This window comes from Neltuma alba, unplaced genomic scaffold, assembly GCF_004799145.2.
Source record: "Neltuma alba isolate B1F8T4 unplaced genomic scaffold, ASM479914v2 tig00011340_pilon, whole genome shotgun sequence".
Taxonomy (NCBI): Eukaryota; Viridiplantae; Streptophyta; class Magnoliopsida; order Fabales; family Fabaceae; genus Neltuma; species Neltuma alba.
In genome coordinates this window covers 415,367-435,545 of record NW_021636042.1, presented here as the reverse complement: position 1 = coordinate 435,545, position 20,179 = coordinate 415,367, and the positions used below count along the sequence as shown (strand labels likewise).

Genomic DNA, 20,179 nt, shown 5'->3' with positions numbered 1-20,179 from the left:
GGGGCCGAAATTATTACTTCTTTTTTGTTGATCACAGGTATTTTTCTAAAACATACGAAATTGTCCACAGAATATTTGCCGTGATTATACTGCAGAAATATAGCTCTCTGAAAATTGTATTCTGTAAGAATTTGGTCACGCATGAAATGTTCAATTAGTGATCCAGGCTTTAAAAAACAATAGCCGTGAATCCACCATTCTCTGTTCAATTTATTGACTGAAGAAAATGCTTAAAATGGTGGTACCAACTTGAGAAGCCATTAAGGAAGTAGTTGAAAAATTAAGCAAGGAAGATAAAATCTTCATACCACTCTATTTCTAAATATAAGTCATTTGTAGAGAGAAATTTTGATCCTAAATACAAGTTACTTGTTGTATATTTAGTGTTTTTTTTTTCAATTTATTCTTGTTTAATTCTCATTTAAAAAAGAGAGAGAGATAATGAGAAGATAAAAGAATAAGTTGTAAACGGAGAGAGGCAAAAAGGGGGAGGGGGGGGGGAAACTTTAATAAACATAAAATTAGAAAGATTTGACAACTTAGTATATTTCTTAGCATGTAAAAATACGTTACAAGTGACTTGTATCAAGAATGAGATTGCTATAAAGTATTTTCTACGCACAAAGTGATGAATTTGAAAGGATTAACTAAGGCCCCACATTGAGTTTAGGTATACAATGAAGACAGTTTCATGATTCCATATGGACGGTACTATTATGTCCACAGGTAAGATTCATCAAACTACATGGTTTGCAAATATGAAACCGATCTAGCTCTCAAGCGTGACAGGGTTTCGTCTTTACCATGAATGCGGAAATATGTCACAAAAAAAGAAGAAGAAGAAGAAAGGAAAAAAAGGGAAAAAGTGTCGAAATAACGAAATAAGAGCCCTTATTTATTTAAAGAAGATTCGGTCTACAGCGTCAACTGGTAAAGCATAAGCTGGATCTATTGGTTTCACTCCTGGATATTCAAGTAGTGAAAGTCCTGCAAGAACAAACATAAAACAAATTGAGAATCCCCAGCAATCTTTTGAAAAGAAAAGGAATCAGGAAAACAAAAACTGATGAATAAGAAAATGAACTAACCCATAGAGGTTAATCCTTGCCTCTCCTAAAGAATTTGGGTTTGATTCCTTTTGAGAGCATGCTAGAATTAAAATCTTATATGTGCCATTAAGGTAGGTAGGCGGAGAAAGAGAACGCAACTAAAGGTTGCCATGCCTAGAGAGGACATAGGCCTGGCTGACCAAAACAACAAAATTGAAGAAGTAAACAAACTAAGGCAGAAAGAAGATAGGCATGCCTGTCAAGATATGCTTAATTTGGAATCACACGTCAATTCAACAGCTATATAGAATGTCTGGCCATGCGAATCACTGATCGCCTTGAATTGTGACTCACATGATTTCAATAATCGCAGGTATGAGTAAAGAAAAATCCAGATTTGAAGAAAAGAATATGCATGAAGTTGAACACAACACCCCAAAACTATACATGTTCACCTTTCTTTATGGAATGGAAGAAAATTTTATACTGAACACAACAGTACCGTATCCTGTGTGCAACTTCAACTTCACATATCCTCAACTTCAGAGCATCCAGACCGGAAGAAGACACAGAACAGAAAGCATGAATCGCAGGGAAGAAGGTATGATCCAATGAAAAGACATCCAAAAATCTTCACTCGGCCTAAATCAGACTAAGGTTAGGTTTCACAACATAGCACGCTAGTGTGAGTGTGAGAGAGAGGGAGAAGATTTAAGACCACACGCTAATTGCAGTTCACTTCTATTTAATTAAGACTTGTTGAACTAATATCATAAATCTTGTCTGAACTTGAAGGGAATAACAAGATTCACTTGGATCTAAAATGAGAGTGACTTTTCCTCTTGAATGAGTGAGCCAGTAATCAAAGGTAGTGGCCACCACTGTCATTCTTAAAACGGAAAAATCTCGACATACTATATTGGATAAGTGGGGAAGTGCGCATACCACTCAAGACAAAAAGCCCAGAGGACAATATATCAGCAGGAAAATAATGAATATTAGCTCATATAACTAAAGGAAAGATAGAGACAGAAAAGTGGAGCAAAATTACCAGCCACCCCAAAATATGTATGGAAGATATCCACAGCATCATCGGGTCTGTCTGAAATTCCTCCATTTTCCGTGTCCTTCAAATTCAACAGAGAATACTTAAGAAAATCTAGCACAACCAAAATTAATACTTCCAGCAAGTAATCAGGAACATACTGATTCAAAATCACATGAAAGCAATTCCGCTAAAACAACCTGGCAATTTAAAATAAACTTTATAAGCTTCTCCTTGTTAATCCAATGAACCCTATCAATCATGATCAAGCTAGAAAGAACCCACCATGAGTAGCAAACCTGATATGATCCAAATCCAAGTTAGAGGAATAAAAAATGTCCAAATGGGCACTCATAGCAATACATCCAACTTTTAGTAGCTTTACTCACATCGGGTAGTTTCTCAGGACGGCCATTTAAACCTCCAGATTTGACTTGTCGCTCGCATAACCACCACCCAAGCAGGTCCTTGTCAACAAGATCCAGTGAACCCGTAATAGCAAGAGCTCCAACACAACAGAAAACTGACAGAAGGCAGAGATCATACTGAGCTTCAAATCTACAGGTCATTTTAAGGGCCTATTCATTTCAGCTTTTTTCAAGAAAAAATTGCCTTCTTAAGGAAAAACATAGCTTTTTAAGGAATAACCGAATTTGAGGATATTTTCTTAAACTTCTAAAAATAATCAGAATTAAAAAAAAAACATATCTCTGATTAATTAGGTTAAGGAAAGATTTCTTTATAACAAGTTAATTTTGAACTACAATGTGGCGCAAACTGTTGGTTTTTCAGGGAGGGGATGTTTTAAAAATAGATGTGAGATCTTTGTAATTTTAGCAAAATTAAGGAAAGTGAGAGTAACTTATTCTAAACATGTAGTAAATAATTCAAATTCTACACTAAGTCCATGAAACAATTAACTTTGAAATAATTCTACAGTACACATGTATTTGGAAACTGATATATTTGCCCCAGAATAGTCTATCACCAAACATAGCTTAGAAACATGCCATATTTTATTTCAAAATTCTGATTATGTGCAAGATCCTGAGTCATTTTTCATTTCTCATTGAATAGCAATCACATTCATTTTGCAAGGAAATTCCGTATCAATGTATATAGCTGTAATCATTTATCTAGCTGCGACCATTGCATGTGACAAGATTCTGAGTCTTTACTTTTCCCCATTTTTCACTAGTTCTTCAATAAATTTGTGGAGCAAACAAGTAAATATTGCTATCCTCCACATACTCTTTTCCTCCCTTAGCATGTGATTAAGAGCTTTACCCCCACCAAACACAATAATACACCTAATATTTGCTTACCAAAATAACCAATCATTAATCAGACCATGCCAAAGCCTATGAGAAGCTCCAACGAAAGAATTGAGCATCAATCAGGATATTAAAATAAAAGTAATTACTGATATCTAACATACTTTGCCCAGCGTGAGATTCCCCACCCGGTGTGCAACCAAAGCCACCATCCATATTTTTGCAGCTTAAAATGTACTTCACGGCCTTCTCCACATTAATTTTATCCAAACAATGTAATATTGACAGACAAGATATGGCAATATATGAGAACCTGATAAAGAATTTGGTGAGCCTAAATCAGGATGACAAAAGGCACAAAAAGGCTCAATCTTCCAAGGTATCATAAAATAGAGATGGGTAAATTACCGTGTATCAACTTCGCCCCAAATATCCCCGGAAAAGGATCCATCTTCATTTTGCAGGCTAACAATATCTAACATAATTGTTAAGAAACGTCGGATCTAACATCCTTTCTGGCCAAGAAAATATTTCAGTGATGGGGACTAGCTTTTTGTTCACAAATTAAAACTTTCAAAGAAAGAATTGTAATGATAAGGAACTAGTTTAGCACAGAATTGAAAAGAAATATATTCCCAACTAAAGATGCATATCCTGATAAGCAAACAGAAGCATCACAGTTGAATTATTGACCATTAAATACTTTACAAGAAACAAAGCTTCTGCACAAGAAAGGATTTGGGAATACAAAGCAGTTCCCGAGTCGAACAATATTTATATGCTAGAGGATACATTTTGTCACCTTATCCACATCAATAATGTCAAGCTTGTTGAAGAGAGCCAAAACCTGAACAGCACTTAGCGTATACAAAATGTGCGGGTCATGTCCAATGTTTCCACTAAATCCCCCTAAATATCACAAGCATCTCATCCAATAAAAAATTCACAATGTAGAAAGAGTCACTAAGGAAAATTTAACGCAGACCCAAAGAAGTAAGAAATCAAATGAAGTTTTAATTAACCTGATTCATGTTGACAACTCATGACCCATGAAACAAACTCATTGACATCCACAGTGTCTAGCTTTCCCAGCAGATCAAGTGTAGTCAGTCCCCAATATACCCCATTCATTCTCAGGTGCTCCATTACCACAGACTCAAAGTCATCTTTCCTCTGAGAGCCCAGGAAAAGGATAGAGGAGAAATAAATAACACAAAAGACATGAAAATCTTAAGCATAAAGCACCTTTGAAAGTAGCCAGCCACTCAAGATTACATCTTTTGTTCAGTTATAATGCATAAATGGGAAGCATACCTTTTCAGCAGCTAAAATATATCGAACATGTTTTTCAGTCACCAGCTCCCCCATCTTTCAAGTAAACTGCACCCACAAATTAATAATGACCTAATCAGAGATAAGTACGCCATTAAACCCATATGTTCCTTCTTTTATAAGAAACATGTGGGAAGGTATTGCAACATACTGAGGCCACTAGTATTGCAGATATTTATGTTTTGCTGAAAGGCAAATGCCCTGCACTCAATGATCTATTTGTAGCTCTAATATATTAGGCACGTCACAACGCCTAATCCTAACCAATAATATTGCAACAATTATGTGCACCATATTATCCAATTCTCTACTAGACTCTGAAAGCAGAGAAATAGTAAATTCAGTCAAGATTCACATTTCAACAATCATCAAAGATTCAATAAGTCGAGTTTATGGCTTTATGCATGAAAACTATAGATGAATATCTAATCCGATTCCCTCCCTTGCGGAACCCACCATGCCAAGAATAAGGACGACTGTATGCCGAATTATTAGTACTGAAAACCAAAGTAGTGCCATCATGAATTTTTGAACACTAAACATAACTTGCAAAACAAATACTTAGCACGCCCAAAACAACAGTTTGGGCAGAATAATTCATCATTAAAACTTTGCGCATGACGGAACCGAGGCTGTATTTGTTTATGATATAAAAGCTCAGTTTAACCTCAATGCAGAGCAAGGAATGAACGAAGGTTAAACCTCAAGGAATAGAGCAAAACCAGTCGCAAATAAAGAAAAATGCAGAAAACAAACCTACGGACAATACCCTAGCTTTTGAGAGGCTAGAGTCTCTCCCACGCAATATATAACTGATGCCCTGCGGTCTATCCTATTCTCACAACACATTAGTCAGCCTTCGCCATATGCGGACCTGTATTACACTTTACACGCAGTGGGGGCATCTTCCCCCACTGAAATCTTTGAAATACGCATAGTTGATAGTATACCCTATTAATTTTGGCTCTAGACACTTTAACGAAGATGCCTTCGCCAGTTGATTCAGGCAACTCCTCCAAGCCACTAAAGAATGGCAAATGATAACACCCTTTGTAATTTAAGATCTTCCAAATAATTAAACATCGCAAATTTAAAACAGAGCAATAAACGGTGCGACGGCGTCCGACGCGGGGTTGACAATAAACAGATGACACGTGGCAAATTCAAATCTAAATTCAACGCCAGATGTAACAAATCAATGACCCCGGATTTCGGGAGAAGACAAAACCCCAGGATTCGTACTTTCTTCAATACTTGCCGGAGAACACCCAAGCAGGGCTGACAACGGCGGACGGCGAGCTCGACCAAGTGTGGAATGACGACCAAAATATGAATATGCAACTCCTCCCAGTGGAGTATTTTTATCTTCTTTTTTTCACTGGGTTACAAGGGGAAATTCACTCAACGCCCACCAAATTGAGTACTTTAGAAAGAGAGTAAATCGACAACTCAACTAGTTTACTGGTAAGACAATGATGATTTTAAGGGAAGGGTGTTGAGTGAGACCTTGAAGTAATTTTTCTAATTAGTTCATTTCCTGTCACATTTTTTTTATATAGAGAAAAACATTTTGGTAATTGTCATCCCATTAGCTTGTTACTTTGTATACTTAAGAGTTAATTAACTAATTTAAATATATTAAAAAAATAAATTTAGTTATATATAATAAACATGAGTTGATTTTTGTAAAGCACTTTTTGAATCGAGAATAAAAAAATGAGACTGAATAGTGGGTCAAATTGAAATCAACTCGGATCAAATCGATCATATTAAAATAATATAATTTAATTGAAAATAACTAAATACAATAATATTACTAATCACTAATAACAAAATATAAGAAAATATTATAATAATAATAAAGTATAGCAACATTGAGAATTTTGATCTTTAAAATTTTTCAATAATTAAAATCATTGATCTAAAGTCATAATTAAAATTCATTCAAATCTACAATAACTAGGATATTAGATGTTAAATAAGAAAAAATAGGACTAACAGCAACATAATTGTCCAAGCCGATTCATGATCAACCCACCCCTGGTTTGCCAATTTGATGCCACTTCAGCATTCGAATTAGACCAAACTATTGACTGGTTCACCGATTCAACCAGATGTTTTTTCTTGCTTTTTAATCATGACTATCATTGAATAAAAATCCCTTAATATGTGTCAACAACAGGAATACTTTGATTTTGACAAGGAAAAAAAAAGATAATTTTGAGAATGACTTTTAAATTTGAGAAGCAAAATCAATTGAAATCTTATATTTAAGATCAAATTTGACTTTTAATTAATTTTTATATTAAATTTACGAGATAATATTATCAAGAAAATTGTTGAAAAACCTTCAATTACAAAAACAATCGTTCGAATGTAGCTAAAATTTGTGCAAGAAGCCGAATGCATTGGCACTTACGCACATTTAGAAAATAATTTTTGCAATGGAAAATTTTGTCAACAATTTTATCTAATTATTCAAATCTATTATTTTTATAAATGTGCTACCGTCTTTTCAGCTTTTAACATTTTTAGGGCTTTTGCAATAGGGAACTCGTAAGCATCAATCATTGTCATTTACTTTTTTTTTTTTTTACCACAAAAATTTATATTTGAGAAATCATAACACTTTTCATAACGCTAATGCATATAAATATAAATATGATATCATATTATAAAAAACACTAATTAGCTTTTGTACCATTTCTTTTATCGTAGATGCAATCGGTTATCTGCAACTAAATAACTAATGGCTGAGAGACTAGCACCGTTTGATTCAAAGTGTATGTTGTTGATATCATAGGAAGAAAAAATATAAAAAGATGCACCCCTAGTTCTTAATATAAAATCAATTTTATGAATCAATTTTATGATATATCCATTTTGTAGTAAAATTAGTAAATACCTAAGTAGGCCTATCCTTTATATAAAAATAATAGTTAAATTAGTTAATATAACTTTCTTCTAAAATATTCCAAACATCTTTTTAATTCCCTTTCTTCTTCTTTTACTTGATTATTATTAAAAAAAATCAATAGGATTAATTTTAAAAAAAAATAATGATTATATGAAATAAACCAACATTAACTCTCCAATTTCATACTATATTAAGCATAAGAGGAGTATTGAAGAATGTAGCAGTAAACATCACAAGTACTATCAAGAAGAATCAGAAGAGATAATTTGCCGAACCCAATATGGATACCAATCTCACGATTTTCACTGTTGTTTAACTCGCCTTGAAGCGAGACAAGAACATTAACTTCCAAAAGCTTAGTCTCCTTGTACTGTTCATAAATACCAAATAGCTCCATGAAAATACCCGATGCTGAGAAATAAAACTTGACATAAAGAAATGTTCATTATAACAATATTTTGTAAGGCACTTGATAATTCTCACATGGCAATGAACAACAAATATCAAATTGAACCTAAGAATATCATTTATCATCCTCATTTTCAAAACTTGAGAGAAGAAAATCGGCGCTTAAACTTCGTCCTAACGTCATAACCAAACACTGACAATCTAGTTCATTCTCCTGATGAGCTCATTTATGTAATTCTCTCTGTTTCCAGCGTCACCTCCTTCAACATAGTGGTTTCTCTTCTTCTTCAGTCCGCCTAAAGGTGCCTTGAGCTTAAATGGCCAAAGGAAGTTGTTGGCCTCCTTAAAGTGCGGACCAACTGTTATGATCTCATGGATAAGATCTTCAGCGCAGATGATTCCATGCTTGCCCAGAGCCTAAGGGGTGTTCATCAGAGCGAGTTAGCAGCATGCAATCATTAATTTCAAACTATAGCCTCGCTCACAGCAAAGAAAACTAACAAACCTGCTCAACGATGGAGTTGTCAGTTAAAGCAACTCTCTGCTTGTCGACCTTACCATAACCCCTCTTGTAAATAAGTTCTCTGACACTCTTGAGATTTGGGTATCTGAAACAAGACGGGTTTTACTTTTAAAGAATATGAACATCATAAGCAAGACTTCAATCACAGGAGACTTCCATACCCATAAGTCACATATGGTTCGACTCTGTGCAGCATGTTCATTGTGGCTTTGTTGACTTTAAGGAATACACCATTGAAGATCTGTTCCAGGAGGCCAATAAGGATGATTACGTTGACTTTATAAAGTATAGAGGAATAGACAGATTTGCCTACACTATCTCTAAAACTATGTAAGAAAAAATCCCCCTTGGATGTGACATTATAATCTTAGTACCACCAGAATACAATATTTCAAGATTCAACTACTGTCTTCAATAGCTTAATTAAGGATTTCCTCAGATGAATAAATTTTGAAATCTAGATGTTTAACTAAATGCAGAACCATACAACCAAAACATGCCCTATTGATCAATCATACAGACAGCCAACCACTTTCCGTTACGAGTATATTTACATGTTCAAACCAAGCTCCCAATAAAATTTGTGCTGACATGAAAATTTAAAATTGAATAACGGAAAAATCAATTTCTCATTCTAAGGTTATCATGGTACCTGTCTCAAACGCAAGAGCTGCAAGATCTTCCTAGTCTGTGGATGCATGGCATTGATACTGAAAAATCATAGTTTCTGTGCGTAAGAATCAGTACACATAGGAACTTGAGATCCATTACAAGTAAACGAAACACATACCCACGGATGCGAATAATAAACAGAAGTTTAGCTTCTGGATCAACATAAAATCCACCTTTAAGCTTTGCCTCACGTTTCAATCTAATTAGTTCCTTCTCCTAAACCAAATTTAAGATAAAAGTAAGGGGGAAATCAGGCGCCACCATAAATTAGGACCATCGACCAAGAATAAATGACTAGTGATATTTACTTGTTCCTCATACTCCTTCGCGTACAGCTTAGCTCTGTTGAAAATCAACTTGCGGCTCTCTGCTCTCTTCTTCTTAGTAGCTTCAAGCTCCTGTATTTTGGCCAGTGCCCATTCCTCTTCCCTCTTCTGCTTCTTCAAGACAGACTCTGGAACGATAGACTTAACCTCCTCACCCATCTACGAAGGAAAATGAATGTACAAAGTTTGAATACAATGAAATAATATGAGGGCAATTCAGGCTGAAACATTAAACCATATGGGAAAACAAAGTAAACACTATCAGACACGCACAAAGCTTTATTCAGAAAACTTCAATGATCTAAACGAGGCGCAAATCAATGATTTGTTTTAGAACCGACAAAAACAAAAAGAAAAATGGCTACACCGGTCCACCACTCTTAACAACTTGAAGAACCATCTCACTTTCCCCTGAATTTGCAGAAAGCGGAGCAAAATAATACATATAACAAAAAAAATACACATAACACAAACAAAACAAAAGTTATCAATGGAGATTTATTCATCCAAGCTAAGTAAAATGGGGGAAAAAACTTGTTCACCAAAAACATTCCGTCTCCTTCAGGAGTGAAATCTCAAATTAACAATGTAACAATGTAATGCAGTTAATTGACGTGAATACATAAATGCCACATCTAGATGGTAGATTTGGGCAAAGAGAGGACCGTCAATAAATCATGGAAGCTGGAAAGAGTAAACCGGAGCCTACTCACCGAGTCTGTTCAAGCGTGGAGTCAGTCAGGCGGAGAGACTAGGGTTTGGGAGCGGCTAATGAAGCTAATGTGTGAGAAGGATGTGCCGGGTTTTTGTAAGGTTCGTGAGTCCAGTTTTTTTTTTGGGTCACGAATTGAACTCTATTTTTGGGCCCAAGACCCATGCATACGGCAACTAGTACTAAGGGCCCGTTAGATCTAATACTTTTATTTAAGGGTTAATATCATTGGTTGTCCTTACCTTTTGCCTTTATTTTGGTTTTAGCCCCTAACATTTGAAAGCAGTGTTTTTGATCCCTCATGTTTACTCCATTTATAACCGTTAGTTCTTATAGTTTGAAAGGGACTTGGAGCTGGTATTAACAATGTTAAGTTTGCTTATGTGTCACTAACACCCTTTGAATTGATGATGTTGACTGTTGACTGGGCAAGCTCTTTGTTGACCTGGATATGTGATTTTTTTAATTAAAAAAAATTAAAGCCAAAACACCGTGGTAGCTGGCCTGAAGAAGACGGTGGCTGTTCGCCTCTCTACACGCCGCCATGGTTCTGGATGATGAAGGTTGAAGCAGAAGAACAGTGGAGTCATTGCTAGCTTTAACACAATTGGAGAATTTGTTGATTTTGAATTAGAAACTGCATATTGCTATAAGAGCCCCAAAACAGATGCACAAACCTACACATAGTAAGAGTAAATGAAGGCACCAGCTCGAGTTGATGTGTTCATCATAAAACCTTTGATGCAGAACTTCTGCGACAAATGGCCCACACAACATATATTACCCAGAAACATAGTTTGATGTAATCCAGAAGAAGAAGAAAGGAAGAAACGCAGTTTGATGTCACGGAAACCCAAGTTAATACCAACAAAAATTATAAAAGGAAGCAACAAGAAAATAGAGAAATACTTGGAGGAAGCAATATAGATCTTGAATACGCCCATGATAGAGCCCACTGTTCATCATCTTCCTCCTAAAGTGTGCACCGTCGACTTGTTTAGAGAGAGAAGACAGAAGAGAGACGCCGTGGAATTATCTTCATCAGAGCTTAAACACGATGTCATCTTCTTCAGTGAGCAAGGGAGAACATCATCTTCTTGGGGAGCCAGAGGAGCTCGACGAAATCGGTGATAACAGAGAAACTGAAGAAGATGGCGCCGTCCCCAATGTTTGGATTACTGTTTGGAATGAAAAAAATCCATGAGAAAGCGTGAATCTGTAATTTGTGACTTAGATAGGACCCAATGGTTGTTTGAATGGGGCTAAAAGCCCAACCAACTTCTGGCCTTCAATCTCAGTTAGACTCAACGGAGAAAAATATGACTTTTCTATCTCAAACTGCAGTTTCACGCTGTCTGATAGATTTTTATAACTGAACTTACTTTTCTATTTAATCATCCAAATAACTTTTAACTTTTCCAACTGAATTTTTATAAACACCTATCCAAATATAAATCACATTACACTAACTGATTTTTACTTTGACTTCAATTAAAAAATTCAGTTAGACTAGAAATCAGTTTTACCCAACACCAATCCAAACACACCTGAAGATGACAACAACATTAAGGCGTTTTGGCTTTGCTTTATTTTCTTTTTCATTCACATATCTAGGTCAGCAAATGAGCTTGCCTGGTCAATAGTCAACATCAATAATTTAAACAGTGTTAGTGATACATAAGCGAACTTAACACTGTTAGTATTAGTTCCAAGTCTTTTTCAAACTATAAGGACTAACGGTTATAAACAGAGTAAATTTGAGGGATCAAAAACACTGACATCAAACTTTAAAGAGTAAAACTAACATGAAGACAAAGCATAAGGACTAACAATGATATTATCTCTTTATTTAATTTAAAATTATGTGAAGCTAGTATGACAAAAAAAAAAAGTAAAGTTAGGATCATCTCACTAATTTGGATCACGTCAATGGAGCATATAAAATGACTTTGAAGAAAAGAGAAAATAACAAGAGCAAAAGTGTGTGGGTCACGGTGTAATTGATTTTCTTAAACTTGATAAATTAACTATTTAATTTCTATATTTGGAATTAGAGGGAGTAATTATTTATTTATTTTTCCCTTGAAAAGACTTTTATAATTTGCTTGGAGATTCAAATTCAATGTTTATATGGGTTGGGGAGAAACAAAATAGGTACTCATTGACAATAAGAGTGAGCTCAAACAAGGGATTAGAATAAGAACCACCCGGCATGTAGTTTAAATGTTTATAAGACCTGGTTAATAGTATACAAATGGGACCTTATAATTAAGACCAAAGATAATATCAGCTAGAAGTGTTCAATTTATCCTGTCCCAATAGGTCCGTCCCAATCTTGATTATCTTAAGACGAGACGGGACAAGAAAAAAAAATTTCAAGAAGGGACAAGATGCTGAATAGGACGGGACGGGACGCAGGACAAGGTTATCTTGTCCCTATCCTGTCCTGGGATATGTAATAATTATTTTTTTTTTGCAAATATAAAAAAATAATTAAAAAAAGCCCTAAATTGCATTTGTTACAAATTATTTTAACTTGTCCACTAATTTCAAAGGCCCAAATTCTCCTTTTTTTTGGGCTACCATAGTGACCTAGGCCCAAAAAAAAAGAAACAAGGAGAAATTTTAATCATTTTTTGACTTTAGGCCCAAAAAAACTGAATTGTTAGACTCAAAACTGAATTTGAAAAAAAAAAAATAGGACGAGACAGGACACAGGACAAAAATCCTGTCTCGTCATTATTCATCAAGATGGGACCAGGACGGGACGGGCTTGTCCTGTCCTGTGAACACCCCTACAGTATCAGGTTAATTAGAAATTTTGAGTTGAAGTCTTAGAGATACAACAACGTTAAATTAGTAGCAGAATTTTGATATCCTCTATGGTTTGCCCAACTAAATTTAGACTGTTCTAAACCTCAAAAATCCTCCAATTAGAGTGAGATAGATGTAGGATATTAGATATTCCATACAAATAAGAGAACAAAAGAATTAGAGAACAATGAAAAATGGGATAGAGAAAGGAATTATACAAATTATAAGAATGACATAAATTATAAAGATAAGGATTTCATATCAAAAAAGGAGCATAGAAATCAAATATTTTAAGTTTTAAGGCTCATTTTATCTAAAATTAGTTTATATTAAAACAAAAGGCAATGTAGAATCCAAACAAACTCTCCTTCTAATTAAGCAAGCTTTAGTAATAAAACATTGGCGCGGTACATCAATACTATTGTGAGAGTTGCCTGATTTCATATAATAGACATGAAATGCAGCTAGATGCCTAGATGGCGGCCGGCTCCCCCAAAAAAAAAAAAAAAAACAATAGTAATCCTCAAAGCTGCCATATGTATCTAAACCACACGATAAAAATATGATTTTCAACAAACGTAGTTCAATTCTGGTAAAAAAAAAAAACAAACGTAGTTCAAGTAAAATTAACAAATATGTCAAAATTTATATAAATGTAGTTTTTTGGAAAAATAAATATGTTTTTTAATAATAAAAATTCACATGAATAAAATTTTAAATTTTTTGTCAAATATTAATGAGATAAAAAAATCAAACATGTCAAAATTTAATTGGAGAATTAAATCTGATAGACTTAAGTAAATGATATAAATATGGGAAAATGACAAATAAAGAAGGTGGAATATCTGAAATTCCAATTTTGGAAGCTAAGGAAATGTAATGACAATGAGGGAAGTTCTTCCCAAATTGGAATTTTGAAATTCAATGAAATGACAAAAATACCCTTTATCTTTTTTTTAAAAAAAATCAACCCCTCATCGGCGGCCGGCTACCGATGTTGTGGTTGTCGGTGAAAATTTTTTTGTAACAGTTTTTTTTTGTGTGGGAGAATATTTTGGGCCAACAAAAAGGTAGATAACCATTGGGCCATCAAAGACTTCTTAACTTTATAATACAAACAAAAATATAAGTTGACTCTTTTACTGTAACTCCAGCCAATGACAATAATTTACCTCAGGATGACAAGTCTAAATTTGATATTAACAAAGCAACTTTTCCTGATATATAACAAGAAGTAGCATGTACATTAATTAAAAATGACAATTTATTTGAAAATGACACGTCTTTACTGGAAAATGACACGTCTAAACGTGAGATTAACAATATGCCTTTTTCTGATATATATAACAAGAAGTAGCATATACATTAATTAAAAATGACCATAATTTATTTGAAAATGACACGTCTTGTTATGTATCAGGAGAAGACATATTGTTAATGCTACTTCTTATTATGTATCAGGAGAAGACACATTGTTAATCTCAAGTTTAGACTTGTCATTTTTCAGTAAAGACGTGTCATTTTCAAATAAATTATGATCATTTTTAATTAATGTACATGCTGCTTCTTGCTATGTATTAGAAAAAGGCATATTGTTAATCTCACGTTTAGACGTGTCATTTTCCAATAAAGATGTGTTATTTTTAAATAAATTGTCATTTTTAATTAATATACATGCTACTTCTTATTATGTATCAGGATAATTGATTTGTTAATATCAAATTTAGACTTGTTATTTCTCAATTAAAACTTGTCATCCTGAGATAAATTATTGTTACGGGTTGGAGTCACAGTAAAAGAGTCAACTTATATTTTTATTTGCATTATAAGTATAAGAAGTTTTTGATGGCCTAATGGTTATCTACCTTTTTGTTGGCCCAAATGACCAAGGGATTGTGGGATCAAATCCCACCCTTACCACTTCTTGCAATATTCTTCCACAAAAACAAAAACTGTTACAAAAAAATTTCTACTGGCTGCAGGTGAGGGGCTAAGTTTTTTTTTTAAAAAAAAGATAAAGGGCATTTTTGTTATTTCACTGAATTTCAAAATTCTAATTTGGGAAGGACTTCACTCATTCTCATTACATTTCCTTAGCTTTTCCAAATTGGAATTTCAAATATTCCACCTTCTTTATCTGTCATTTTCCCTATAAATATACATGTATGTGATTTCTTTTATAAAAAATAACAACTTAAAAATGGAAAATGACCTGTGTATCTTATTTGTATTATGTATTATAAACAAAGTTTACTTCTCATGTAATGTAACTGTAACCTAACGTCGAACAAGTCACATGTTCCATCTTTAGTGTCTCTTCTTTCTAATTCGGTTTTAAGGATTTTATCCTTTCAGTTTTTATTTCTCAATAATTAGACTCCTCTCCCTGCACAACACAGATGAGAAAATTGTTTTCTAAAAAGAGTTCCTGCAAGAACAAAATCAAAGGAAATATTCTGTAATTCTGATTTTTAGTTATACTTATTAAACGGAATTTTATTTTAACATCTAATACTTTATTATAATTATAATTACAATAATAAGTAAACTTCTGTTATCTCCCCAAATAATAAAATGAGACACACGTCAAGTTAACACCTGAACTTCTTACACTTGACTCTAACTGCATCGTCCCCTACAATGGCGCGATCCGCTCTGACTGCAAAATTCCTCTCAAGCCACTTATTCTAAAACCTCCAATGAATCAGGCATTGCACATAAATACATGAATGTCTTCTGCGCCTCCCCCATTTTCTCCTTTCCCAAACAACATTATGCACTTCAATTCAATTCCTATCCTTTTCCCTTCCTCTCCATTGTCGTCCCCTGTTTATCTTTCTTCTGACAAAAAGGCAACCCAATTCTTTTCCACGACACAAGCGCTTTTCTCTTGGATGTCCTTTTCTTCCTTCACGTAAAATGCAGTGATGTGGTTATTAATGGCGTCCTAAACCAATACCATTAGTTCTCTGCTACTTTCTAGGCTGATTTACACGGGAAATGACATGGAGAAACCCCAACTCGGTTTTGGGGTTTCTTTCGTAATTTATCGTTTCATTTTGGTGTTGTCTGTGGCAATTTCGGCTTTGTCTCAGAATGATGCAGCTGTTATGAACATTCTTAAGAAGGCGATCAACGCCCCAGCTAGTCTCAGATGGACGGACACTGACGTCTGCAAATGGCAGCGTGTGGATTGCAACTCTGATAAACGTGTCATTGCCATCCAGATAGGGAGCTTGAATTTGCAAGGTGTGCTTCCTAAAGAACTAGAGAATCTCTCGGAGTTGCAACGATTTGAATGCCCACAGAACGGTCTCACAGGTTCAGTTCCATATCTATCCAAGACATTGCAAAAACTCGTGATCCGAGATAACAAGTTCAGCTCTGTCCCTAATGATTTCTTCAAGGAAATGACAATGTTACAAGAAGTAAGAATTGGAAACAACCCGTTTTCGCCATGGTCTATCCCAGATAGTCTCAAGGATTGTGTAGCACTTCAGACATTTGTAGCAACAAATGCAAGTTTGGTTGGAAGGATCCCAGATTTTTTAGGTACCATGCCAGGTTTAGTTTCTTTATTCCTGAATTTTAATAGTCTTGAAGGTGGCTTGCCTGCAAGCTTTGAGAATAGTTCAATCGAGGAGCTGTTGTTGAATGATCAAAATGGTAATTATAAACTTAATGGCACAATTAAGGTGCTGCAGAACATGACATCCTTAAAACAAGTTTGGCTACATGATAATTCATTTACAGGTCCAATACCAGACTTGTCACACCATGATCAGTTGTCTGATGTGAGTTTAAGGGACAATCAATTGGCTTGTGCTGTCCCATCATCTCTCATGGCTCTTCCAAGATTGCAGGTTGTGAATTTGACTAACAATTTCCTTCAAGGCCCCATTCCAACATTTAAACCGGGTGTGGTTGTTGATATGTCTGGGATTAATCGGTTTTGCACAAATATCCCGAATCAGCCATGCAATTCTGTCGTGAATGCTTTACTCTCTGTTGTTGAACCCTTAGGATGTCCTGTGAAATTGGCTGATAATTGGAAGGGCAATGATCCCTGTAATGGTAGCTGGAGCGGAATAGTGTGTGCTGGGGGTAACATTTCAATTATCAATTTCCAAAACATGGGATTGTCAGGCACTATTTCTCCCAAGTTTGCCTCCCTTGCTTCTGTCACGCAATTACTTCTTTCTAATAATTTACTCACGGGTCCTATTCCAAATGAGCTTTCTACAATGCCCAATCTGAAAAAGCTAGATGTTTCGAATAACAATTTAGGAGGTTATGTGCCATCTTTTCGTCAACCAGGTATAGAACTTAGAACAGAAGGAAATCCTGATCTTGGAAAACCTCTGAAATCACAGAGCTCAGACTCTGGAGGTAATGGTGGCCATGGGAACAACAGACTCATTGCTTTCATTGTTGGCATTGTGGTTGGCTTAGCGATTTTACTTGCTATAGCAGTTCTGGTGTTCCTTAGGTTTGTTAAGAAACGTAATTATTCAGGCAAGTTAGGAGGTCTAATAGCGAAGCTAATAGGTCCTGTTGATGGTGGAGCTGGAAAAGATATGAAGGTTAAGGTTCCAAGTCCTGGTGCTTCTGGTCAAGCTGATGTACAGGGTATGTTAATTCCAATTCAAGTTCTAAAGGAAGTCACTGACAATTTCAACAATGCAAACATACTAGGAAAGGGTGGTTTTGGCACTGTGTACAAAGGTGAACTGAATGATGGAACAAAGATTGCAGTGAAAAGAATGGAATCAGGATTGTTGATGGAGAAGGGACTGAGTGAATTCCGAGCTGAAATTTCAGTGCTTACGCAGGCCCGTCACAAACATTTGGTGGCACTTTTGGGATACTGCTTGGATGGAAATGAGAAGCTTCTTGTGTATGAATACATGCCCCAAGGAGCTCTTAGTAAGCATCTGTTTAGGTGGAAAGAGAATGGGTTGGAACCTCTGGATTGGACAAGAAGACTAAACATTGCCTTGGATGTAGCTAGAGGTGTTGAGTATCTTCACGCCTTAGCTCAACAAAGTTTTATTCATCGAGATCTTAAGCCATCCAACATTCTTCTGGGAGATGATATGCGAGCTAAAGTGTCGGACTTTGGATTAGTCCGGCTTGCCCCTGAAGGAAGGCATTCAGTTGAAACTAGGCTTGCTGGAACTTTCGGATATCTTGCACCTGAGTATGCAGGTGAGTCGGCTTTTACATGCTTCTAAAATCGTGTTATCTGTGGCTTAAACTAAAAACTTGTTATTTGCACCCAAAAAAAAAAAAACATCAGTAAGCTCTGAAAAACGAACAATGTGCCCTTGAGCCCTTCAACATTATTATTGTCCTTTAAAATGTAAATCCATTTATGCATTTTCTGGCTAACCTTGAGAACTAAGAAAAGAAAAAGTCATCAGACTGTCATTTCTCATGTAGTTAAGTAATTAGTCCTCTAGAAATATTATGGTTAGCAGTATTTTTAGGTGGCATATAGCCAATATGAGAATATCATTTATCTCCCCAACTTTACCTGGTAATCACATACAAGCACAGAGGAAATGGAAGATGACACTGAATTCACTCTTTACTCAAGCTCTTAATAGTCTGATTCAAAGTAATTAAAGATTCACAGTTAGATGAAAACTTGCACACTAAAATAATTATATGACGCGTGCATGCAGCAACTGGGCGAGTTACCACAAAGGTTGATGTGTATAGTTTTGGAGTAGTTCTTATGGAAATGATTACGGGGAGGAGAGTGCTTGATGATAGCCTACCAGACGAAGACTTCCACCTAGTTACGTGGTTCCGGCGAATGATGCAGAACAACGTTGAGTCACTTCGAAAGGCCATAGATCCTGCCATTGATGCAGATGATGAAGCAACCATGTCCAGCATTAGGACTGTCTCAGAGTTGGCTGGACATTGCTGTGCAAATGAGCCCCAGCAACGTCCTGACATGGGGCACGTAGTGAACATACTATCACCTCTTGTTCAGGCATGGAAGCCCCTGGAGTCTAGTGATGATGATACCAAGTATGGCCTTGATGATCTGCGTATGAGTTTGCCTCAAGCACTCAGAAAGTGGCAGTCTTTGGAAGGAACGAGCACAACGATGACGGAAGGACCATCAGGTTCTCAATCATTTGTCACAAAATAATTAACGTTATGGATTCACAATTATTTATTTGTATTGGTAGCTACATATGTTTTGACATGGACGATGATCAAGTTAATTAATTGCCTAGAAACTAGCATCGATCGGCTCTAGTTAATGATATAGGCATGCTTGGACTTTGGAGCATTTTGTTCCGTTTTAAAATTGAACTGCGAATGTGGGACAGAGAATTGATGAAACAAATGGATGAAATAAGGGTTAAAATCTGAGCCCCGCAAATAATAACCAGACACGAGGTCTCTTTATAACTTCGAGCCTGTTTGGCAGAATGTAAAAAAATGGTTTTTGGACGTAAACCATGATTTGGGCCAAATATTACCGAACCATGGTTTGAGAGAAAACTAAGGTTTTGAAGCCCAAAACCATAGTTTCAAATGAAGCAAACTTATTTTGCTTCTAGCTTAAATTTGAGGATCATTACCAATGGGGGTTGATCTAAGTGGTAAGCGGTTTGGTACTATTTAAGCAAGATCTCGAGTTCGAGCCTCAGCATATGCAGAAATTCTTGTTGGGAGACTCACCCACCATAGCTAGGTGCGCGACGCGGGTCTGATTCAGATGTAGTCGGAGTAAAACTCCGATAAACTGGGTGAGCAACCAAAAAAAAAAATTTTTTTTAGGGTCATTGGTGTGATGATTATGGCTGTCAGAGAACACCCGACAGTATATGACAAAAAACACCCCATATTCAATTATTCATTCCTTCTTTTCATTCCGCCTTCGGTCCTTCATAACCATTCAGCTTTCGATCCTCCAAACACTTTTACTTTATCAGAATCATTTTTTTACAAAATTTATTCTCAAAAATGACTTTTTTTCCAAAAACTATTCTCCAAATCATGATTTGGTTTTATCCAAACACCCCTTTAGAGTATATTTAGATTAGTGGTGGAGAATAAATTTTACACTTTATCAGATGAATA

At 35.5% G+C, this 20,179-nt stretch overlaps 3 protein-coding genes across 3 annotated transcripts; 1 reads left to right on the top strand and 2 right to left on the bottom strand.

The window, feature by feature from the left end:
• Nucleotides 1–530: 530 nt before the first annotated feature.
• Nucleotides 531–6,065, bottom strand: LOC114712200 (geranylgeranyl transferase type-2 subunit beta 1). Its single transcript, XM_028896674.1, has 10 exons — nt 5,943–6,065; nt 4,683–4,748; nt 4,391–4,541; nt 4,161–4,277; nt 3,777–3,843; nt 3,533–3,681; nt 2,484–2,617; nt 2,295–2,393; nt 2,101–2,176; nt 531–987 (listed from the first exon to the last, which is right to left on the bottom strand). Exons 2-10 carry the CDS (start codon nt 4,734–4,736, stop codon nt 896–898), a joined length of 939 nt encoding a protein of 312 aa, XP_028752507.1. The 5' UTR covers nt 4,737–4,748; nt 5,943–6,065; the 3' UTR covers nt 531–895.
• A 1,898-nt stretch (nt 6,066–7,963) lies between these two features.
• LOC114712179 (60S ribosomal protein L7-2-like) lies at nt 7,964–10,363 on the bottom strand. The gene is made up of 7 exons (XM_028896647.1): nt 10,260–10,363; nt 9,529–9,705; nt 9,339–9,436; nt 9,201–9,258; nt 8,710–8,789; nt 8,531–8,633; nt 7,964–8,442 (listed from the first exon to the last, which is right to left on the bottom strand). Exons 2-7 carry the CDS (start codon nt 9,703–9,705, stop codon nt 8,227–8,229), a joined length of 732 nt encoding a protein of 243 aa, XP_028752480.1. The 5' UTR covers nt 10,260–10,363; the 3' UTR covers nt 7,964–8,226.
• A 5,810-nt stretch (nt 10,364–16,173) lies between these two features.
• On the top strand, nt 16,174–19,238 carry LOC114712233 (receptor protein kinase TMK1-like). The gene is made up of 2 exons (XM_028896712.1): nt 16,174–18,280; nt 18,760–19,238. The coding sequence occupies exons 1-2, from the start codon at nt 16,183–16,185 to the stop codon at nt 19,236–19,238; spliced, it is 2,577 nt and encodes an 858-aa protein (XP_028752545.1). The 5' UTR covers nt 16,174–16,182.
• Nucleotides 19,239–20,179: the final 941 nt, after the last annotated feature.

Excerpts from the sequence above, each read along its gene's own strand:
- LOC114712179 (XM_028896647.1), bottom strand. The coding sequence starts at position 9,705 with ATGGGTGAGGAGGTTAAGTCTATCGTTCCAGAGTCTGTCTTGAAGAAG. Across the intron at positions 9,259-9,338 it reads TTTATTATTCGCATCCGTGG|TATCAATGCCATGCATCCAC; the intron begins GTATGTGTTTCG and ends ATGATTTTTCAG. Across the intron at positions 8,634-8,709 it reads GAACCATATGTGACTTATGG|ATACCCAAATCTCAAGAGTG; the intron begins GTATGGAAGTCT and ends GTCTTGTTTCAG.
- LOC114712233 (XM_028896712.1), top strand. The coding sequence starts at position 16,183 with ATGAACATTCTTAAGAAGGCGATCAACGCCCCAGCTAGTCTCAGATGG. Across the intron at positions 18,281-18,759 it reads TCTTGCACCTGAGTATGCAG|CAACTGGGCGAGTTACCACA; the intron begins GTGAGTCGGCTT and ends GCGTGCATGCAG.
- LOC114712200 (XM_028896674.1), bottom strand. The coding sequence starts at position 4,736 with ATGGGGGAGCTGGTGACTGAAAAACATGTTCGATATATTTTAGCTGCT. Across the intron at positions 4,542-4,682 it reads ATATTTTAGCTGCTGAAAAG|AGGAAAGATGACTTTGAGTC; the intron begins GTATGCTTCCCA and ends CTGGGCTCTCAG. Across the intron at positions 3,844-4,160 it reads TGTGGATAAGGTGACAAAAT|ATATTGTTAGCCTGCAAAAT; the intron begins GTATCCTCTAGC and ends CAATTATGTTAG.